The sequence below is a fragment of the Vigna unguiculata genome, chromosome 5 (genome assembly GCF_004118075.2).
Source record: "Vigna unguiculata cultivar IT97K-499-35 chromosome 5, ASM411807v1, whole genome shotgun sequence".
Taxonomy (NCBI): domain Eukaryota; kingdom Viridiplantae; phylum Streptophyta; class Magnoliopsida; order Fabales; family Fabaceae; genus Vigna; species Vigna unguiculata.
This window is the reverse complement of record NC_040283.1, coordinates 40567201-40590068: the sequence shown is the minus strand read 5'-3', so window position 1 is coordinate 40590068 and position 22868 is coordinate 40567201. Positions and strand designations below refer to the sequence as shown.

The 22868-nt window shown below is 34.2% G+C and overlaps 1 protein-coding gene across 1 annotated transcript; it reads left to right on the top strand.

The window, feature by feature from the left end:
• The first annotated feature begins 18207 nt into the window (after positions 1 to 18207).
• On the top strand, positions 18208 to 18654 carry LOC114184714 (transcription factor bHLH162-like). Its single transcript, XM_028072025.1, has 2 exons — positions 18208 to 18465; positions 18583 to 18654. Exons 1-2 carry the CDS (start codon positions 18208 to 18210, stop codon positions 18652 to 18654), a joined length of 330 nt encoding a protein of 109 aa, XP_027927826.1.
• The last annotated feature ends 4214 nt before the right edge of the window (positions 18655 to 22868 follow it).

Genomic DNA, 22868 nt, shown 5'->3' with positions numbered 1-22868 from the left:
AAACACGTATTGGTGACACTCTTTTCAACGTGCTTAAATAATTAACGAAAGAATTTAAAATGTTAAGTTTATAGTTACATTGATTTTAGGCATAAACATAAACCATAATATAAAAAAAAAATGTTCTTAGATACTTATTTGGGATCCAAACCCATGTTTAAGAAAATCAACTTGAGAATATCATAAAGGATATTGAAACGATTAAGTAAAAGTTGTTGAATATATTAAGAAGCTATGGATGATTAGAATTTATGTAAATATTAAACTTTTATTTTTGTAAAATATGAACTTGTCAAGACTTATTTAAATCTTAAAGTCACTTCACTTGGATATACAGTCATGTATTAGGTACTATATTCTTTTCAATTATTTCATTTCAATCATTTTTATTAAATATTTCATTCTTTATTTTTGTTTTTTTTTCTTGTAATTTTCTTTGTTTCAATCATACACTCTTTATTTTATTGCTTACTTTTACTTTTCTATAATTTATTTGCTTTGATCCATTCCTTTTTAAAGATTTATTTTTTCACATTTTTTCATTTTCTTTTACTATTTTCTTTCACTTTACTTTACAAAATCTTGAATATAAATTATATTTTGAAAAAAAATTGTAAACATTCATCTTATAAAAAATTAACCATTTACCACCATTGACCGATGGACAAGGATTTACGACAGGGGGTGCAATATCTCAAAGGCAAATATATCTCTTCTTCAAATGTTTGTTGGAATGTGTTTGTTTGACGAAATTCACCCATAACAAATACAGACTCAAACATTATTTTTTTAATTATTAATGATTTAATAATCATAACCATAACCATTATGATTTGAAATTTGTTATAAATAGAACGGTGTCTTTGCATCTCGAAAATCATAATCGTAAAGCCCATTAATTTTTGTTCTAGTAGCTAAATGGTTGTTCCAATCTGTTGGACTTAAGGCCGGCTCATAAGGTGTTCAAAACCACCTAAACCAATCCTAACACCCTCATTCTGCCAACTTTCAAAGAAAATTGTTCCTCTACTCACTTGCAGCTGAAAACGTAGAGCTCTGCTAGGACTTCATCAGAGCAACCGATGTTTCACTCTAAAGTCTCCTCCAGGTAAGTTGAACTTAGGCTTTACCCTCCCCTTTTCCATTCCAATGCCTTGGTCTCTGTCTGGAGTTGAATCTAAAACCTTATGCTAGTATTGTACGTCTGTTTTTCAGTTTTACTGCACTGGTTTTAGTCGTCGTACTCCCCTCTTCTCAGTGGACTTCTGAGCTAGCATTTTAACCTCACTCGAGGTAAGGGAAGCTAGAGTTTTCACATTTTTGGCATATTATTGGTTATTCTTCTGCTATTTCATGATCCTTATACTTGTATGATGTTTGGATTCGTATGAAAATGGTTTGGATACTTTGTGGGTTTTGGTGTGTTGCCATATATGCATGAACAGGGGTGAAAACTGATATTTTCGCCCAAGCGAGCTCGTCTCGCCTAGGCAAGAATAGCAGAAACTCGCCCAGTTTTTTGCTCGAGCACTCGCCCAGGCGAGGGGTTGTGTTTTTGAGCGACGAATTATCTCGCTCAGGCGAGACAGCCTCGCCTAAGCAAGAGCTCGCAAAATCTCCCAGGGCCACTGTCACAGTCTCGCCTAAGCGAGAGTTTGCAGCTTGAGCGAGAGTACTCCTCTCGCCTGAGCGAGGGCTCCCAGCTTGAGCGAGACCTAGCTCAGGTTCTTGCTATTTTCCTTACACGAATGTTATTGGTTGTTTGATTGGCTGGTTTGCTTAGTTTTAAACATAGAGGGTGTGGATATGCATGTACTACGTATGTTATGGGTTTGGAATTAATGAGTTGGTAGTGAGCTTGGCATGAGATATGTTTGATGATTGGTTATTCATACGAAATGACATGTTATTGGTATGCATGGGAAATTCATGATTTGTTGCTAAGGCATGAATAAGGTTTGGGTAGGACGTAATCCCATGACCCCTATAGAGGGAACTCATGGTGGTGTCTCATCATATGGACGTAATCCCATGGACCCTCTTAGTGAGAGTCCATGGTGGTGCCTCATTATTGGACTTAATTCCATGAACCTCGGTGTAAGAGTTCATGGTGGTGCCTCAACGTAAGGACGTAATTCCACGAGGGCGTCGTGGTGGTGCCTCAAGGCCCGGACGTAATTCCACGAAGGCCTCGTGGTGGTGCCTCACTGTTAGGACATAATTCCACGGGTCTCGTGGTGGTGCCTCATTATACATATCTGGATAATCAAGTCTTGGGGTCTTATGGTTTGGTACCTCATGTGTGGATGTCTGTTATTTATGCTTGACTATGAACTTGCATGTTGAGTGTTATGATATAAGAATCTTTTACACTAGCTTACCCTTTCGTTTGTTTGTATGATTGTGTGTGGTTTAGTAGTTTAGGATTCTCTTATTCTGAACAAAACTCTATACTTTATTTTAGGCCATGTGGGACCTCTTTTTACTTGTATGGATATGTTTGATGTACTATACACCCCTATATCCTAAACTATGTACTCTATCTGAATATTTATATATGCGACGTCTTATTAATTTGAGGTTATAATTTTTGGAACATTACAAGAATAATGTTTCTCAGTATTGTTATTATTAGTGTGAGAAATATTAAATCATCTAAAATTAAAATACATATCATTGACGATGGCGATCAAATATACAACATATTATAAATATTAATATTTTATACAAGTTTAATTGAAGGTACACATAGATATATTTATTTTTTATGAGCAAGAGCAAATATATTAATAGGAGCAACTCAAATAAAATAAAAACAAAGAAGGAAAGAAAAAAAAAATCATCAAGAATAAATTTAAATCATACATTTTTCTCTTTCATAATTTTTTGTCCACCAAATTACAAGAAAAAAACATAACCAAAAAAGGAGATTTGAGACATGAATTTAATTTACCACTCTTGTTGTCAATATAGATCCTACAATAATCATAAGCAAAAAAGTATAGATTCCAAAAAAAAAAGGTTTAATTAATCGGAAGGTACCCAGTTTGGTACCAGAGTGTCAAATTGGTACCCGCTTTTAAAAAAGTATCAATTGCGTACCCAAATACGTTTAAGTGCATCAATTGGGTCCAATAATTTAGACGCCGTTACTGTGGTTAACGTTGACTGATTTAAGTTGGTCTGAGAAGCAATAAAATAATACGTGGCCATCAGAGAATTAGTGACGTGGATATTGTTGGTGGGAGAAGTAATTTAACGTTATGGTGAAAATTAAGTGTAGAAGGCAAATAATTAAAAACGAATTTTGGTAAAGTTACTGGTGTAGTTCGAAGAAGAAAAGAGGGGAGAAGACGAGACCATCGAATCGATTCGCGCTTGCTTTCACTGGCAATCAGTACATGATCGGAAGCATCCTTGACAGCGACGTGGGTTTAGCGGTGGAAGAAAGGTATGTGTTCCTGCCATTCAGTAGATGAACCACTGGCGCAGGCATTCACTGCCATTTAGGGTTTTTGGTTTTGTCTGACATTGTGGTAATTTTTGGGGTTTTGTTCAATGTATTGATTGTTTTGTGTGCTTTTATTGTTGTGTTGTTGTTATTTGAATTGCAGTGCCGGTGTTGGTCCCCCACTTTCAGATTTCTTTATTCATTTGGTCCCCCATTACATGTGACGGTGACGGTGACAGTGACAGTGTTGCGTTTACTGTGTGGTCCCCCTTTGTTCATTTTGTCGCTGTCTTTGTGTGTTGGATGGTATGGTTTGTAATTTCTTTTTGATTGTTTGGGCATTTTCATATGTGACAGGGATATATAGATAGGAATATAGTACTTCATATGGAAGAAAATTTCGAAGTTATTTTTCACCATGGGGGAAGGTTTGTTAACGATGGGTCACTGAAATACGTTGGAGAGAGTAATATTTTGTCATGTGACCCAGACAGATGGAGTTACTTTGAGATTATGTCCATTTTGAGGGAAATGGGATACGTCAATGTGAAAGAATTGTGGTATTCAGTAGGTGGAGGTGTTGTATTGGATGGAAGGCTGGAATTACTGAGCGATGATAGAGGTGCATGTCACATGGTGAACATCGCCACACTAAATGGTCAAGTGCACCTATATGTGGTGCACTTCGTCTGTGAGCCTGTAGTAGTACATATGATAGAGGGTGGGACTGAGACAGAAGTTCGTGTGGATGGTGCAGTTGAGGGTGAGGTTGATGTGGAAACTCGGGGTGATGAAGAACCTGCTGTGGTGGGTGGGGTTGAGGTGGAAGGTGCAGTTGAGGTGGAAGCTGCAGGTGAAGGTGAGGGTGATATGGAGGCTGCAGTTGATGTAGAACATGTTGGGGTGGAAGTTGGCGAAGCTCCTGCAGATAAGGGTGAGGGTGAAGTGGAGGTTGAGCATGATGACCAAGCTGCTGAAGTGGGTGGTGCAACTGAGAATGAGGGTGAGGTGGAGGTTGAGCATGATGAAGAACCTGCTGAAGTGGGTGGTGCAACTGAGAATGAGGGTGAAGTGGAGGTTGAGCATGATGAAGAACATGCTGTGGAGAGTGAAGAAACAGACTATGAGGGTGATGATGATTATGAAGTGAGGAGTTGGACTGATTCTGAAGAGGAAGTAATGGGTGAGGATGAGTTATTTGATGTTAGAATTGAAACCGAGGAATTGGAGGATGATTTGTTTGATGTTACTATTGAAGGAGGAAGTGACCCAAAGGGTGAAAATGTGTTTGACAGGGGATTGTCTGATAAGGAATGGGAGTCCGAGACTTTAGATAATTGTGGAAATAGTGATGCAAGTGATGATGATAGAGATAGGTATGGTAACTTTGGGATATTCTCCATGCCCAAAAGTATGGAAGACTATAATTGGGAAGTTGGGACGTACTTTATTGATAAGGAAGAATTCACTGACGCTATTAGAACTTATGGTGTCCAAAGTGGGAGAAAGTTAAAAATTTTTAGAAATGACAAAAGGAGAATTTGTATGAAGTGTTTGGGTGCCAAGGGTAAATGCAAGTGGTATGCATATTGTGCTTATAAAGCACCACAAAGTACATGGCAGTTAAGGAGAATTATCGACAATCACACATGTAGTAGGGAATTCAATGTGCGTTTGATGACTTCAAAGTGGTTATGTGGAAGGCTGGAAAAATCACTCAAAGAGAACCCAAATATGAAGTTGACTGATTTGAAAAACAAAATTGGGAGAAAATGGAACATTGGTGTTTCAAGATCAATGGCCTTTAGGGCTAAGAGTATGGCATACAAGAACATTGATGGGTCATTCCAAGAACAATATAAACGTGTTTATGACTATGCACATGAGTTGTTAAGGTCAAATCCAGGTTCCACTGTCAAAGTCCATGTTGATGAGAATGAGGGCAACCCAATTTTCAAACGACTATATGTATGCCTCAGGGCTTGTAAAGATAGCTTCTTCTGTTGTAGGCCTATTATTGGTGGCTGTTTTTTGAAGGGAAGATATGGGGGAGAACTGTTAACAGCTGTGGGTAGAGATGGAAATGACCAAATGCTTCCATTGGCATACGCTGTGGTAGAAGTAGAGAACAAGGAAACATGGACATGGTTTCTTGATTTGATGATAGAAGACCTAGGAGGAGCTGAAATTTGTTCTAAGATCACTTTCATGTCAGACCAACAAAAAGTAAGTAACTATATCCATGTGGTATTTGATGTTTAATTGTGATTCCTTAATATTTGACCAATCAATTGTTATGCTCTAAAAATTACAGGGACTGCTTCCAGCATTGCAAGAACTGTTGCCTGGTGTGGATCAAAGATTCTGTGTATGTCATATATATGCCAACTTCCGCAAAAAATTCCCTGGAAAAAATCTGAAGAGACTACTCTGGAAAGCAGCATATGCCACACACCCACAAGCATGGGAGGCTGTGATGAGGGAGATTAAAGAGTTGAATGTTGATGCTTTTAAGCATCTCATACAGATTCCCCCAAGGCATGTTTTTAAATATTTTTTTATATTTACTGTTTTGGATTTAAACTGATTTCAAATTAAAATGGTTTATTCCCTGCAATCAGATTCTGGTCCAGGTCCAGATTTACAACAAGACATACGTCTGACACTGTTGTGAACAACATGTCTGAGGGTTTTAATAGCACTATAGTAGATTCCAGGAGTAAACCCATCATAACCATGATGGAAGAAATTCGAATGTATCTGATGCAGAGATGGGCTTCCAATAGAAAGAAGGTAAATGCATTTCATGGTTCTATTTGCCCAAAAATTCAAGACAGATTGGACAAGGAAGCACAAAAGACCAAATATTGGTTACCAAGGTAAATGTATTTGATGCACCTAATTGTAATAATGTTTCATTAAATATGAATGTCTTCTGGCTGTTTTTTAATTATATCTTGTATTCAATGCAGCTGGTCTGGACAACAACTATTTGAGGTCAGCCATACTGCTATGATTGGGGAGAAATATGTGGTGGATTTAGATAAACAGGACTGTAGCTGCAGGAAGTGGGCAATAACATCAATTCCCTGCTGTCACGCAATCACTGCCATCCGATTTCTCAATTTGAATGCAGAGGATTACCTCCCACACTGGTTTTTGAAGTCAACATACGAGGAGACCTATTTGTCCCTCATATATCCTGTTAATCGACCTCATCTGTGGGAGATGACATCTTATGCTGATGTGTTACCTCCTGCTAAAAGAGTGCTGCCTGGAAGACCAAAAAAGAAACGAAGGCTGGAGTCCTGGGAGCTGAGGAAGGATGACACCCAAGTCAGGCAAGGTGGAACCCGTAAAAGATGTGCCATTTGCAGAGCACTTGGACACAAAAGAAATACTTGTCCGCAGGTACCTCCACCACAACAGGAACCAACTCCAACTGCTGAAGAAACACAAGCAAATCAGCCAACTCAGGCAACTGATATCAGTGGTGGTCAACAAATTCAGATTACTGCATCTGAACCAGTTATGCCAGCAGCAACAAATCAACCAACCCAAAATCCTTCATGCCAACAGAGTGAAGTGCCTCAAGCAACCCAAAATTCTGCATGCGAACAGACTCAAGTGCCTCAACCAACAACAACAACCACATTCAGAGAAAAACTATCATTTAGGAGGGGACCAATCACGGAGCCATGAAGAAATTATGGAACACCTGTTTTATTTTGGAAAATCAATATGTAGTGGCTTTTTTTTGACAAATTCAGTGCTGTTATCTTACAATGTAGTACTGTTATTTTGGAAACAACTTGCTTTTGTGCTGTTATTTGCATATTCAGGTCTTTTGAAGAACAGTATTATGTACTGAAATGGCATTATGAACCACTTTAATATTATTTGCTTTCTCATCTCCAGATTATCTTCATTATCAAATGATGTTAAATGCAAATAAATAGAACACAGTCAGTTCACTCAAACTTGTAATTGGTTCATTAAGAATTCATTACAACATTACACCACTGATACTAACAGTTCAGCAACTCTTTTCAACTAACTTACAAACTAAAATTACATTAACGAAAAGCAAAAACACTATTATTACACTTAAAATTTTAACCCATCTATCAGAAATCGCAATTGCTTTTTCCAGAGTGTAAATCTTTCTCCTTTGTCTCCCAATGGTAGCATCTTTTTCATCTCCATTATCTTCATTCAGCCATTTGAAGTAATTGCACCCTTTAAATACCTCATTCCCACCACTCCGCTGTTTGCAAGAACAAAGAATCAAACATTAATCAAAAACAGAGAACATCAAAAACATTAATAAAGATTCAATCAAAATTAAATTAAAATCAAACATCTACTCCGACCTTATATTTAGGACACCCCCAAAATTGTTTGCCGGCATTCCTGACTGTTTTAGCGACTCTCAACACAGCGTTCTCCCCACAAAAGCAAAGAGGACATTCACCCAACACCCTATACGAACCACCAGTGGAGGACACACTTTGCTTCTGCGAACCCCACGAAGAGCACGAACAGCCTTCACTGCGAGACATTGCAGATTCACCAAAAATTACGTCTTCCAATCAAGAACGAAGACCAAAATGATTGAAGAAAGAAGAGAAGAGGAAGAACTGCAGAGGAAGAACTGCAGACGAAGAACCCCACCACAATGATAGCGAAAACCCAATTCTACAATTAGGGCACAACACAATCTGATTTTTAAATATACCACCACGTCACTGTACAATTATTTTTTCAGCCACAACTGCTCTTTAAATTGACACGTATCCATTCACAAATGCCACATCATCTCATTTTTAACGCCGTTTCTCACAATTTAACGGTATGGACCCAATTGACACACTTAAATGTATTTGGGTACGCAATTGATACTTTTTTAAAAGCGGGTACCAATTTGACACTCTGGTACCAAACTGGGTACTTTCCGATTAATTAAACCAAAAAAAAAAAACAAATCATCTTAACAGAATTATTTCTGCTGAAAATAAAAACACAGATATGTTATCAAAATTTCAAGTACAAATGCGAGAAAAAAATGTAGGCACAAATACAATAATAATAAGTATAAATGAAAATACTTTTACACGATACATACAAAAATGCAAACACAAATAAAATTTTTCAAGACAAATTTTTCATACATTAAAAGATTCGTTTAGACACAAATATTCATACATTAAAATATTTCATTACAAATTAACTAGGGATAGCTAAAGCATATTTTAAACAATGACTTTTTTTAGAGAAAAATAATATGATTAGAAACTAATTTAGAGTTTAATTTTCTAATTAAAAATTAATTTAGAGACTAATTTCTTTGATAACAAAAGTTATCAATTTAAAAATCAATTCATAATATAAATTATTTTAATTATTAATTTAAACTTTAATTATAATTTTTTAAACTATTTTCAAGAATTTTTTTTAGTGTCGGAAATAAATTGGAACTGTTATTACAAATTTAAAACTTATAAAGAATAATTAAAGATATAAAGTTACAAATTTTCAAAAAATTAGCTTAAAAACATTTGGTAGAAATTAAACAAATAAGTTTCGTAAGTAACGGTGGTGACTACAAAATTTGGAGGGGTCAAAACAATATAATTATTTGATTATTAGATTGGATCATTAATATAATGCTTTAAAAAATAACTTATCTAACTGAACAATTTGATCATTGGTACAATACTTTAAAATATGTGAAGAAGTAAAATTTATTTTGTTTTCATCTTCACCAACAACTTCTCTTCTATCACTTTTAAAGAATGAATCTATGGTTTTATTCTTCATCAATATACTTTTAAAAAAATTAATATTAAAAAATAATTTATCATAATTTAATGAGAAATTGAGAGTCGTAATTATTAAAAGAAAAATATATTATAATCAAGTCACAAAATCAGTTTGAAAAAAATACACAATACATTATTTTTTCTTCTATATTTATAAAAAAAATATACAAAGTTCATGAAATAAAAAATAATATTAATAACTATTAAACTAATAGTTCATTATCAAGTGAGACAAGACAGTTACCTTTTTTTTCAAGGAATGAAGATAACAAATGATAAATGAAAGCAAAAGTAAAGAGTTTGTATCTAACTTTTTTTTTTCTTCAAAAACAAAAAGAAAACATATGAAGTTGAAAGATGAGTACAAGTTTGTGAAAACCTAAAAAGACAATGAGAAATAAAATAAAAAATATTTTAATAAATATTTGTTTTAATTACTATTTTTGGTTTTTGTTTCCAAAAATGTAAGGTGGTCCTCAAGTTAATTTAGTTTCAATTTGGTTATGATTTTTTAGTCGAAATTTGATATTTTTTTGACAAAAAAAAAAATTAAACTTAAATATTTTTACTCTTTATTATATTAAATTTTATATTTTATTATTTATTGTGCTTTATAAAAAAATTAAAAAGACACAATTTAAATTTCTATCAATTTTTAAAATACATTACTTATAATTTTAAAAAAATTTAAAATATATATAATTAAAAAAAATAAAAATATATACATAATTAAAAAAATCAAAAATATTTTAGGGGGCCAAGCCCCTCCCTGTTCCATATATAATCCGCCACTGGTAAGTAATTAACATATATATTGTGTTTGAATTTATAATTAGGCCGTCTTAATGGAGGAATATAAGTTAGGAATTGTTTAGTTTATAATTGCAGTGCTATTTTGTATTGTGAGTACACTATATTATGAAAAAAAAAAAAACATGTCTTCGAAAGGAAAGGCGCTTGGAGTAGAAAAAGTCCAATAAAGTCACCTAAAGAAAATCAAATTATCTAGAAGTGCAAAAGAACATGCCAAGTATCCAAGCAAGCCCATTTAAAACAAACCACTTTCAATTAAAGAGTTTGATTTCAGCCGTTTTATTTGACTTTTTAATGGTCCCAATTAAATTAAATAAGTTAAAATATAATTTCAGGATTTTACAATTCATAATACTATTATTCAATTCATAATATTGACGTAACAATCAATATTTAATTATGTTCAAGTTAAACATTTTTTCCTATAATACCAAGTTTATGATTTTGATTCCTTTCTATTATATGCACAATTTTAGTTCTTCATTTAACCAATGTTTATTTTTGCTGAAAGTTCCTTGTAACTGAATCCACGAAAAAACTTGATCAATATGTGTAATTCGTGAAAGATGAGTTATATGTTTTAGAAAATAGTGAAAAGAGACAAACATTTGTATATTATGTTAGTGCAGAGAAGGAACGTGGAAGAAGGAAGATTGAACGTAACAAAAACGGTGAGAAGAGGGAACAAACATGGCATGTGGGCCGTACAGTCCAACAAAATTAGTAGATGTTTGAATATAGAACATTACCCACGTTACTGTGTCTTTTTTAATTGCAACTTACATGAATAACGAAGGAATAATTCACAAGTTTCAAATTAGAGTTTTTAAATAACATAAAATCTAAAAGTTTAGTTCTCAACTTATTTGCACATCAAATGAGAAAAGAAATTTATTTAGGAATTTTTATACTTAACACACAAAGGAAAATTCACTAAATCAGATTGTAAAATATCTTAAGTCACTGTCTTAAATTTGTTGGGCAAAATATAATTTGTTGGGCGAATATGATATGTTATGACAAAAGATGGAAAATGAGGTGGTCCTCAAATGTATTTGGTATATTAAGATGGGAAATGAGGTGGTCCTCAAATGTATTGCGAGATTACCGTCAGAACATTCTTTTAATCGACAAATAAATTATATATTAATAATAAAATATTTGGGATGCTTTAATTTTTTTATACAAAAAAAAAACTAGTTTATTAATTACAAAATCAACAAGTATAGTGTAATATTTTAGCTACCAAGAACATTTTATTTTTCTATAAATTTTCAGAATTATGAATACTATTTTATACATATAAGTAAGGTGAGTACATAAGGGTATTATTTTACTCATTTATGTTTTACTCAGTACTCAAACAAAGAATATCGACCTATCACAAGTTACAACCACTTCTTTTGTGTATTGAACATGCAAGTGAAAAAAGTGGTTCAATGAATTCTTAGGTAGACCTCTCCCTGCACCTACCCTACAAAAAGCTCATCAAAACATAGAATACATTGATTAATCCATAGATAGAGAGCGGAAGACCACATTTGCAAGGAAAAAGCAAGCTCTCTAGACCATAAAGTTTAGGCAAAAAGTTAGAAAACCTTATATTGGTAGCCTCTTATTGCCCCTTGCACAATTAGCGTCAGAACTTAAAAGTAATTCTTTTGAAGGTATATTTGTTTTTTTTTTGGATTTAGTGTTGGAAGTTCCGCAATGACTAAAGATAAGAGGTTGGGTAGGCCTAAAGATATGAACGAACTAGGCGGGCCCGACAACCCGAACGAGTCGATCGGGCCCAACGGTCAGAAAAATTCGAGTAAGCCCGATGACCCGAACGGGCCAGCGGACCCAATGACCCGACGAGCCAGGTGGGCCCGAAGACCCAAACGGGCCTGAAGACCCAAATAGGCCAAGTGGGCCCGAACGGGCCAAGAAGGTTGAAGATCCGAACGGGCCAGGAAGGTTCGAAGATCCAAACGGGCTAGTCAGGCTCGAGACCCAAACGGGCCAGGTGGGCCCGATGACCCGAATGGGTCAAGCGGGCTCGAAGACCCGAACGGGTCAGGTGGGCTCGAAGACCCGAACGGGTCAGGCGGGCTCAAAGACCCGAACGGGTCAGGCGGGCTCGAAGATCCGAACAGGTCAAGCGGGCCCGATGACACGAACGAGTCAAGCGAGCTCGAAGAATCGAATGGGTAAGGCAGGCCCGAAGACCCGAACGAGTCAAGCGGACGTAAAGACCCAAACAGGCCAGGCAGGCCTAATGACCAAAACAGGTCAAGCAGGCCCAAAGACCAAAGCAGGTCGTCGAGCTTGTCTGGGTCGTCAGGCCCGTCTGGGTCGTCGGGCTCGTTTGGGTCGTCTGGGTCGTCGTGCCCGTTCAGGTCGTCGGGCCAAATTGACACCTCTATGACCTTAATGACACAAGTTTGAAAAAATTCAATTTAAATTTCTTTTATAAAAAATTGATTTTAGATTTTGAACTTGATCCAAATATTTGGATTGGATTTAAATGTTGATCCAAATATTTGGATCTGAATTTTAAAAAGATCCAAACTATGTTTGCTAAAAAAGTGAATTTTTGTCGAAAATCTAATCCAACTATTTGAATATAAAATAAATATGAATTGAATCATTAAAAATCCAATTCATGCCCACCCTAAAATATATTACACTTAGTATTGTTTACGTGATCCAAAAGATAAGGAGTTGAGTTGTGTATTACATCACTTTAAATGTGTTGATTCTTTTGAATTGTAATATATTATTATATTTTAATGAAGCATTAATGGCTAATTAAGTAGCGATTGGAGTCTGCAACAACTTAGGGTTACAATATGTGGCGAAGTTTTAATGTCTAACTATAATGATACGAGCGATTGGAGTCTGCAACAACTTAGGGTTACAATATGTGGCGAAGTTTTAATGTCTAACTATAATGATACGATATATATATATATATATATATATATATATATATATATATATATATATATATATATATATATATATATATATATTATATATATATATATATATATATATATATATATCAACAACAAAATGAAGCGGCGAGACACATGAATTTGGGTGGATGAGTCACAAGAATAAATTTGTAATTACTTTGTTTAGCGAACATTTTCCTTCAAAACAGCATCCATTAAAGTCAACTTGTGTGAAAACAATGTTATGGATGAGTTTCAATCCTTACAATGCTATCCAATTACAACACAACTACGCTTAAAGATCTTATGTAATAATGATGAGTGAATTATGTGTGGTATGTAATTGTATAAGGATTTGGAACTAGAAGAATTTGTGTGGATAATGGGAAAATATTTTAAATTAACATTATAAAATATATAAAGTATTGTTTTTGTTCGTGACTACAAAGGCCTGGTGCAAATTCTAATTAATCTTTCATTCCTTGGTCATATTAGCTAGGTTTGTGTCTTACTAAACTAAAAAAAAAAGAAAAGCACAGTTATTTTTATATGTTAAAAAGTTATGTTGTTTACGTTGAATGTTACTTGTGTGGCAGTGGGGCAGTGGGCTCCACAATGTTGGGAACAACTTAACTTATTGTTGATTAAGGGTGGAAAAAAATCTAATTTTCTTGATCAGATCCGCTTTTGTTCTGATTTAATCTATTCAAAATTTAATTTATTAAAAATTCAATCCATTTAAAATCCATTTTAATAAAAATCCAATCAATTTAAAATTTATTTTAATAGGATTTAGATTTCAATCTAATTTACATTTTATATATTTTATGGATCAGATACATTCTCTAAATAAAGATTTTCAAATATGGATAATCCAAAATATTCAATCAAAATTTTCAATTTAAGTTTTTAGTTGGGTTAGACTAAAGGTTGAGATAGACTACACTAAATTCAGACTTAGACGAGCCTTGCTCGACGACCTGTATGAATTGGGCAGACCCGACGACCTTGAAGGGCCAGGTGGGCTCGACGACCAGAATGGGATAGGTGGGCCTAAAGACACAAACGGGTTAGGCAGACCCACGAACTAGACGAGTCGATCAGACCCAACGACCCGAAAAAGTCGGGCGAGCCCGATGACCTATATGGGCCAGGCAAGCCTAAAGACTCGGATGGGTTGGGTTGGGTCGACCTAACGACTCGGACGGTTTGTGCCTAACGACCTGTACGAACTAGGCATGCCCGACAATCTTGATGGGCCAAGCGAGCCCGTCGAGCCTGATGAGTCAAGCGAGCCCGATGACCCTGATGGGTTGAGCGGACCCGACGACCCTGACAGGTTGAGCGGACTCGACGACCCGAACAGGCTGAGTCGGCCCGATGAATCAGACTGGCTGTGCCAGACGACCCGTACAGACAAAGCAAACTCGATGACTTAAACGGGCCAAGCGGGCCCAAAGACCCGGATGGAATGGGTTGGGCCGACCCGACCACTCGGACAGGTCGTGCCCAATGACCTGTACGGAATGGGCAAGCTCGACGACCCTGATGGGCCAAGCAGGCCTGATTACCTAAATATGCTAGGTATGTCAACGAGATTGGTACGATATAGGTAGTAGCTCCCTTGTACCCTACCTGCTGGATGAATATTCGTCCCGTACCCATACCCATATCCATTGGACATCCATTATGCGATACTCGCATAATTTTTTAATACACACGGGTACCCACAGGTATTTACAAAAAAAAAATATTTAACAATATATTTTAATCTTCAATTTAAATAAAATACAATACTTTATATTCATAAATTTTAAACAAAGTCCAAATAACCCATTTAAATAGGGTTGAATGATAGTTTACAAAGAAATTATTTTTTTTAAAACTAATTGATAAAAAACTAACTCATTCAAAATGAATATGTTAATATTTTAATAATGTTTTTTTAATTTTTTAAATTTAAATTAGAGTATAGCAGGTACGGGTATCCATAGGCGCAAATATTATGATACCCGAACCCACCCCGTTAGCATGCGGGTATTAAAAATACTTGTACCCGTTACTCGCGGGTATCCATTTACAATATTCATTTCCTATCCGTTGCGGGTTTTATCTGTGGATACCCGCGGGTACGGATTTTTTTGACATCCTTGGGATAGGCTGAGTCGTGTCGACCTTAAAGACACAAGTTTTAGAATATTCAATTTAATTTTCTTTTATAGAAAATGGATTCTGGTTTTTGAACTTGATCAATATGTTTGGATTGAATTTAAATATTGATCCAAATATTTGGATTTGAATTTTAAAAAAATTTAAACTAGTTTTACTGAAAAAATATATTTATATTGAAATTTTCATCCAATTATTTAGATCTAAAATGGACATAGATTGAATCATTAAAATTCCAATCCATGATCACCCGTACTCTTAACAACACTAGGATAAAGACATACACTTCCTTCTTATGTGCCAGTAGAGTAGCATGCATTGGGTAACTATTTTTCTAATTCTTAGCTTGGATTGAGTTGGGATGTGATCGGGTGAGTTTTGGGTTATTAGGATTTCCTTAAAGAACTCTATTCTCTTTATCGGCTCTCCACCTTCCTCCCTTGTTTATTTTTTTTCATTTTTGTGTTTTTCATGACAATGAAGAACTAGATTCATGTTGTTGGGATTAGATATAATCGTCTAAATTGAGATCTAATAAGCATTGCTTTACAAAACATACATATGTCTTTCTATTTAAGTTTAGTGTTTTTTGTTTCTCATGCTTAATGTTTGTTCTAGATGGATGAATCATACTCTTAATTATACTTTATCTTCCTTTATGCCATCTCATTCAACAATATATTAAATTGTAATGTTGTATTAAATTGTTTCTAAGAAATACTTTTAATCATTTTAAATTCTTTTTAATTTTCATTTATGAAGATGGATTTGATGAGTTTTTATATAGATATGTTTATTTGACACTCATTATTATAAGTGTAATTTTATCATTATAATTACATGAAGACATTTCATTTATTATAATATAATCATTTAATATCATTATTCTAAATCTTGTTTATCATCATCCAATATAAATTAAAGTTCAAGAGATGAAAAAATCTATACTAAATTTTAATTATTATTAGTTTTATCTTTATATTTTGTGCAATTTGACTTAAATGATTTTTATTAGTGTATAAAAAAATCTCATTAGAATTTAGAGAAAGGAAGTAAAAAGATGTTTGAAATTTTTTAATCTTGAATTTGATTTTTTTTATAACTTTTCAAAAATATGTTTTGAATTTTATCTACTTCATTTTGCTGACAGTTGGAAAATTAATAAATGTTTTCGTTGTCAAGAAATTTTATTTGATACTCTATAACTTAAGATATATACAATTATAATTTATTTTTGAATATTTGATATTGAAGAAATAAGAATATATTTAAATATTATGTTTTGTTTTGTGTGATTTTAATTTTTTTTTATAAAATAGTAATTAATATTGAAATATAAGAGAGTGGGTATTGATATAAGTATAAGTATGTACATGTTACTCGGTAGAAATGAAGATGAGACAAAAATTTTATACTCATTAGATATAAGTATGAAGATGAAAATAAATTTTTTATTTCAGAATGACTATAGGATAATGAAATCCATTATCACCCGGCTCAGTTATCATCTCTACTTATAGGATTTATTATTTTTACTAATTTAATTAAATAAAGATAACACTAGAAGAAAACCCTTACATAAGATCAATTTAGAGACCATTTTTTTAATTAGAGACAAATTTCTTTGGTAGTCAAAACCTTGGTAATTAGTGTTAATGATCAATTTAGAGACCAATGATAATTTTTTGAAACTATTTTAGTTATTAATTATTTTTAATTTATAAATTGATATTTAAATTAACTAATTATTTTTTTTCACTAAAGGGAATCATTATTCAAGGATTTATTTGTTGCGTAAGGTTATAAAATCATATATCATAGATGTTTATAAATTATATGCTATAATAAGGTTATTAAATTGCATATATTTATATATCGTTGATATTTTTTTACCTTTTTGTCAATTTTTAATTAAAAATATTGTAATATGAAAAAATAATTAGGAAACTTAATCTAGTACAAAAATAACAAACATTTCTAATTAGAATCTTCAAAGTTACAGAAATAAAAAAATTAAAAAAATTAAAGACTACTTCTATTAGAGTCTTCTAAAGCATAATTTATCTTATAGTTTGAAAACCTGCCAATCAAATAGAAAGGTTTGAAAAACTATTTTTCTATTCACATTGATGGATTTTGTGAATAAAAGTTAAAATATAATTATATTAATTATGAAAAAAGGTTATATATATATATATATATATCATGATTTTAAGATATATGTTTTCTTTAGTGTTATCGATAATTTTAAAAATAATAAATGTAATGGTAATATAGTTACCTAATAATTGATTTCTCGTAATAAATTAGTTAATTGACCATATAGAAAAATGGACGGAGTAATATAAATAAATATTATAGGATTGTTGACTTCTGAGAAAAAAATATAATTAAATAATTTTATCAATATTTATTGTTCCAGTTCTCTTATGGATTACAAATTACTGCTTAATCTGCTTTTTATTAAAAGAAATAGTGAAACCATAGTATTCCAACGTTTTTCTATAAAACGCATAGAAAACCATGTAATGAGAACCCCAAAACCTCACAATGTTGATCGTAAGCAATCTAAGAATTTCAAGAGTAAATGATGAACAACAGGCACAGAGAAACAAACAATCATCAACAAAAGTTGAAAGAAAGATCGTAGAGAGAAACAGGACAGAAAAGATGAAGAACCTCTATTCCCAACTCAACTCTCTTCTCCCTTCTCATAATCCCAAGGTCTTTTCTCTGCATATATATCGCATGCATGAAAGGAAATTACATGTATAATTTAATTTTGTTCCTTTTTTTTCTGAAAATAATGTGTGATCCTAGAGACAGTTTCAGATTGATGCACGGAAGATCCATCTTCCATAGTGCCAAAAATTGCCGACCAAGCCAAGTTGTGTTGCGTCAGTGTAATATGAACACAAAAAAAGTTGATATTTTGATGCAACTGTGGCTACATTTATTGATGTAATTTTTTTGTTTAATTGTTTCAAGAAGCCTGGAGACAAAACTGAAGATGGCGCAAGAGAAGAAGGAAAGGTTATTCGAAAAGAAGAAAACTCTTAGTGGCTGCACCTTGAATGCTTCTGAAGCACAAGCAAAAATGGAGGTTCATGAAACGGGTTCTGCGATTCAAGTCATTCTGACATGTGGGATCGATAACAATTTCATTTTCTGTGAAATTCTTCGGATACTCAGCGAACTCAACGTTGAGGTTGTCACTGTCAATTCTACAATGGTGGGAGATTCAATGGTCCAAGTCGTGCAGGGTGAGGTTAGTATATACATGTATTAATCAGTAAAAGAAACTCAATTAGCCCTAATTTTATAGAACATCATGTTTTCCTTTTCCCTATAATGCAAACATCTTATCATCAACTTTAATTATCAGTTCTCTTGTTTTTGCTTTGGTCTTTTAACTTCAATGGCTGCAGCCTATGAAGTCAATGTCTCGTCTCTATAATTCACGACTAAATATTCTGGAACCTTCACTATCAAATTATGTGTTCCACGGAGGAGGAGGTCGCGAGGAACATTTCCAAGAAATTCTTTGCCTCACTCATTCTACTATCTTCTTTATTATTTATATTTATTTAAATTTATGAAATAAATCACGCAAATCATGAGTTAATTACTATATCATTTAATAAGCTATAAAATAATACATATATATAAAATTCACACGTAGAAAGTTATGTCAAACATGCGGCGGTTTTGTCAAGTTGTAGGAACTTGATGAATTCAACAAGTCTATTTATTGAAATAGCATAAAATTGATGTAGCAGATAAAATGTGTGTCAAAATAGTCTTGGATGCTCAATAAGTGAAAGTAAGATATTTGGCCTCTAGCGTTTATATTTATAAACGTGTAATGTTATGTTTTTGAAAAGTTATCTTCATTAATTTTGTAAAAGAAAAGCGCAATATCTTCATTAACTTTTCTATATATTAAGTAATTATAGGAAAACCTTTTAAATGTAAAATTTATGTAATGTAATGCTTTATTTATCTATGCAGCATAATTGGAGGTTTAAGATCATTATTTTAAATTAAAATATTGTGAAACACAAACGAAATCTATATTGGTATCTGTAACGTCCCATTTAAATATTAAACTTAAATAAATGTAATTATAAGAAGCAAGTTTAGGAGTGTAAACGCTACTCCTTACAATTGTCCAAAAGTAATCAGGAGATAACTAAGACACACCACGATGCAAGTCACAAGGTGAAGTAAAGGGGTCAACAATAGTTCAAAATAAAATCCAGAGAAAAGACACTACATGGGCCATAGCCCTAGAGAAAAACCCAAGAAAGGAATCCAGCCCAAACGGCTATGCAGCAGAGTCACCATTTTCCTGTTGGCCACGAAGGTTTCTCGCATATGCTCACTGATGAGTTCAAATTTTTGTCCTCATTTAATATTTAAATTTGGGGATTTAATTGAATTTTCTGTGCTTAAAGATTGATTTAATTAGGATTTGTGATTATTGGATTTATTGAGTAAGTTTGGTAAAAGTGGCGTAAAAATTGATTTTAGTTGCATAAAATATTATTGGATATTCTAACGTTTGTTAATGCAGCTGGAATTTATTTTTGGTCAATTAATAGTGTGATTTTGAAATATTCAAAGTTACAAAATAAGTCCAAAATCAAGAAATTCTGGAAAAAGAATAAATCAGGAGCTAAATGCACCCCCATATTTTATTTGCACACTCCTTCCTCAAGTGGACCACAAAAAACCTGTTCTGCACCCCCAGTTTTCACTAAGTTGCACCCCTCCTACCACTTAAACTCCATTCAACCAGATCATGCCATGTGGCAATCCCCACCTCTTAAAATTAGCCAACCAAAGCAAGCCACGTGGCAACAATCCTTGCACTAACAAGCTGTCCAATGGAAGGATGCCACGTCATCATCTTCATCTCCCAAAACCCTAACCCTAATTTTCTTTTCTCCTTCCACCACCATGGCAGCCGCCGCCGCACCTCCTCACCTCGCCGGCCACCACTACATCACCATCACACCATTGCCGGCGACGCACCAGCAACCACTGCACCACCAACCGCTGCCACCGTGACCATTTCCATCTTGTTTCGCGCCTCCACCAACACGCATCCAACCTGCACCATGCCGGCAACTACCTCCCTACCGTCCTCTTCGCCGGAAAATGCTGACGCGCGCCACACACACAGATCCATGGCAGCCGCAAGTACACTGCTAGCGCGACCTGCGCAGTTCCGTCACGCATCCAACCTCCACCATCGTTTTCTCGTCCGCAGCGCCACCATCGCGACGCCATTTCCTTCTTCCCGCGAGCGTTCAGCCACTTCACGCGCAGCGCACCTCCATTTTTTCTCCATCATCTTCTCCGCAGTTCCATCGCGTCTCCACATCACGACCCTCCATTGCAGATCTGCGAAGCACTTCGCCGGAGCACCAACACCTCCAGCAACGCTGTCCGTTCGCGCACCTGTCTTCGCCGGAAAAGAAGCACCTCGCCGGAGCAGCCGCGCCGTCACGAGGGAGGGAGAAGAGTGTGAGAGAGAAACCCTAGTTTTAGAGAGAGACACTCTGCGCCACGTGTCAGCATCTGATAGGACAGTCAAACTGGTCAACTCTGGTCAACTGGTCAAAGTCAGCAGTCAACTCTGGTCAAAACTGCAAATATGGTTAAATGAGAGGGGCAGAATTGGAAATTGGACAAGAATTAAGTTGCTAATTAATTAAATAAAAATAAAATATTTTAGCAACTGACAGATAAAGCCCAAAGTCCAGTGGAAGCCTATATAAAGAGACTTAAGGGAGCAGAAGGGGACTGACAATTTTACAACTTACAGCTTAGACACTTAGAACTCTCTGGTTTTGGCAGATACCATCTCCACCACATCTCTCATTCTTTCCTTTATTTTCTTTCTTTCATATCATCATGTATTCCATCAAAGCCATGGAGGGCTAAGCTTTAAGGGTTGATTCCACTGTAATTTCTTAAATGGATTCTGAGGTTAGATGAATTTATGTGTTTGTTATTTTGATTATTGTTATGGTTTTTGTTTATCTATGTCCTTTGCTTCTTAATCGAATAGAAAATAATGATTTTGAATCTACATGCATGCTAATCATATGAGTTAAAAGGTTTTTAAATTAAATTGAGACTTTACTTTGATTTTGTTTAGAAACTTTCATTTGATTAAATAAGTTTTTGCCAATAATTGAGACTTTAATTTGATTAGAGGTAATTACTTTAACTAAAATTAGTCAAGACTTTACTTTGATTAATTAAGTTTTCTATTTGGTAAAGAAACAAAGGAATAGACATGATTAGGCATAGTAAAATTAATTGAGACTGTACTTTGATTGAATTTACTATGGACAATCTAACAATTCTCACTTTTAATTGAGACTATACTTTGATTAAAAGTGAGGATGCCAACAAATGAATTGAGTCTTTACATTGATTTATTTGTAAATCAACAACAATAATTAATTTAACAATAATCTCTAGATAACCAATGAAGAATCTTATTTAGAAAAAGCAGTGGAATTGACCTATTTACTATTACTGTGTTTACAATCTTCCGTGTCATTTTCTTTGCATATCAAAACCTCCCTATTTTTATAGTTGCTAGTTTTAAATTGCATTTTTGAGAATCAAATATTTGAGATCAATTCCGTATTCGTTGTGAGACGACTCAGGGTTATCTTAACCCTAACTATTTTCTTCACTACAAAATGGCAATACTGAAGTTGCTAAAGTAGTGGTAATTTGATCGACATCGATATCAAATTTGGCGCCGTTGCCGGGGAATACGGTTAGTATTTCTTTTATTTTGATTCTGTTTTTATTTATTTATTTATTTATTTTATTTATTTTATTTATTTTACGCATATACGTTTGATATAGTTTGTTATTTTGTAGTATCTAGTTTTCTGTTAATATATTCCAAGCAAAGTTCTATTTTTGTTTTGATTAAGAATTTCTTTTAAGAAATTTTTTGAGACTAGTTTGGAAAACTCTGTCTAGGAAAGACTTGGTATTTAAGTTGTCCACTGTGACGCACCTCTCTTTCCTGGGAGTAGACCCAACGACATCTTAACTCATTTCTTTCTTGAAATCTTTCTCCAAAACAAGAATAGGAAGAAAAAAAAAACACATAGGGAAACACTTTCAGGTGGACTTGCATAGTGCATGACTCGGGCCAATCCGGGTCAATTTTATCAACTTGAAAGGAACTTGAAAGGAACTTGCGTAAATCACGTAGGAGACTTGAACTCAGGTGTTCTACTGAAGGAGCACCATCATCATCTGAACCTACCACTGAAAGTGTACCACTAGAATCACCTCTGGTGATTAACATATCTTCTGATCCATCACCTGAACCAGAAATTCAAGAAGATAGAATGGAAGAAAGAACAATAAGAGAGTTAGCTTCACCGGATGCAGCAATTACACAAAACATGTGCATCCAATATCCAGATGGAGAATGTGAGCTTAAGTCTGGGTTAATCCATCTTTTACCCAAATTCCATGGATTAGCAAGAGAAGACCCATACCATCACTTGAAGGAATTTCATGTTGTTTGTTCATCCATGAGACCTACAACAGTGACAGAGGAACATATCAAGCTTAAGGCTTTTCCATTCTCATTGCAAGATGCCGCTAAGAATTGGTTATACT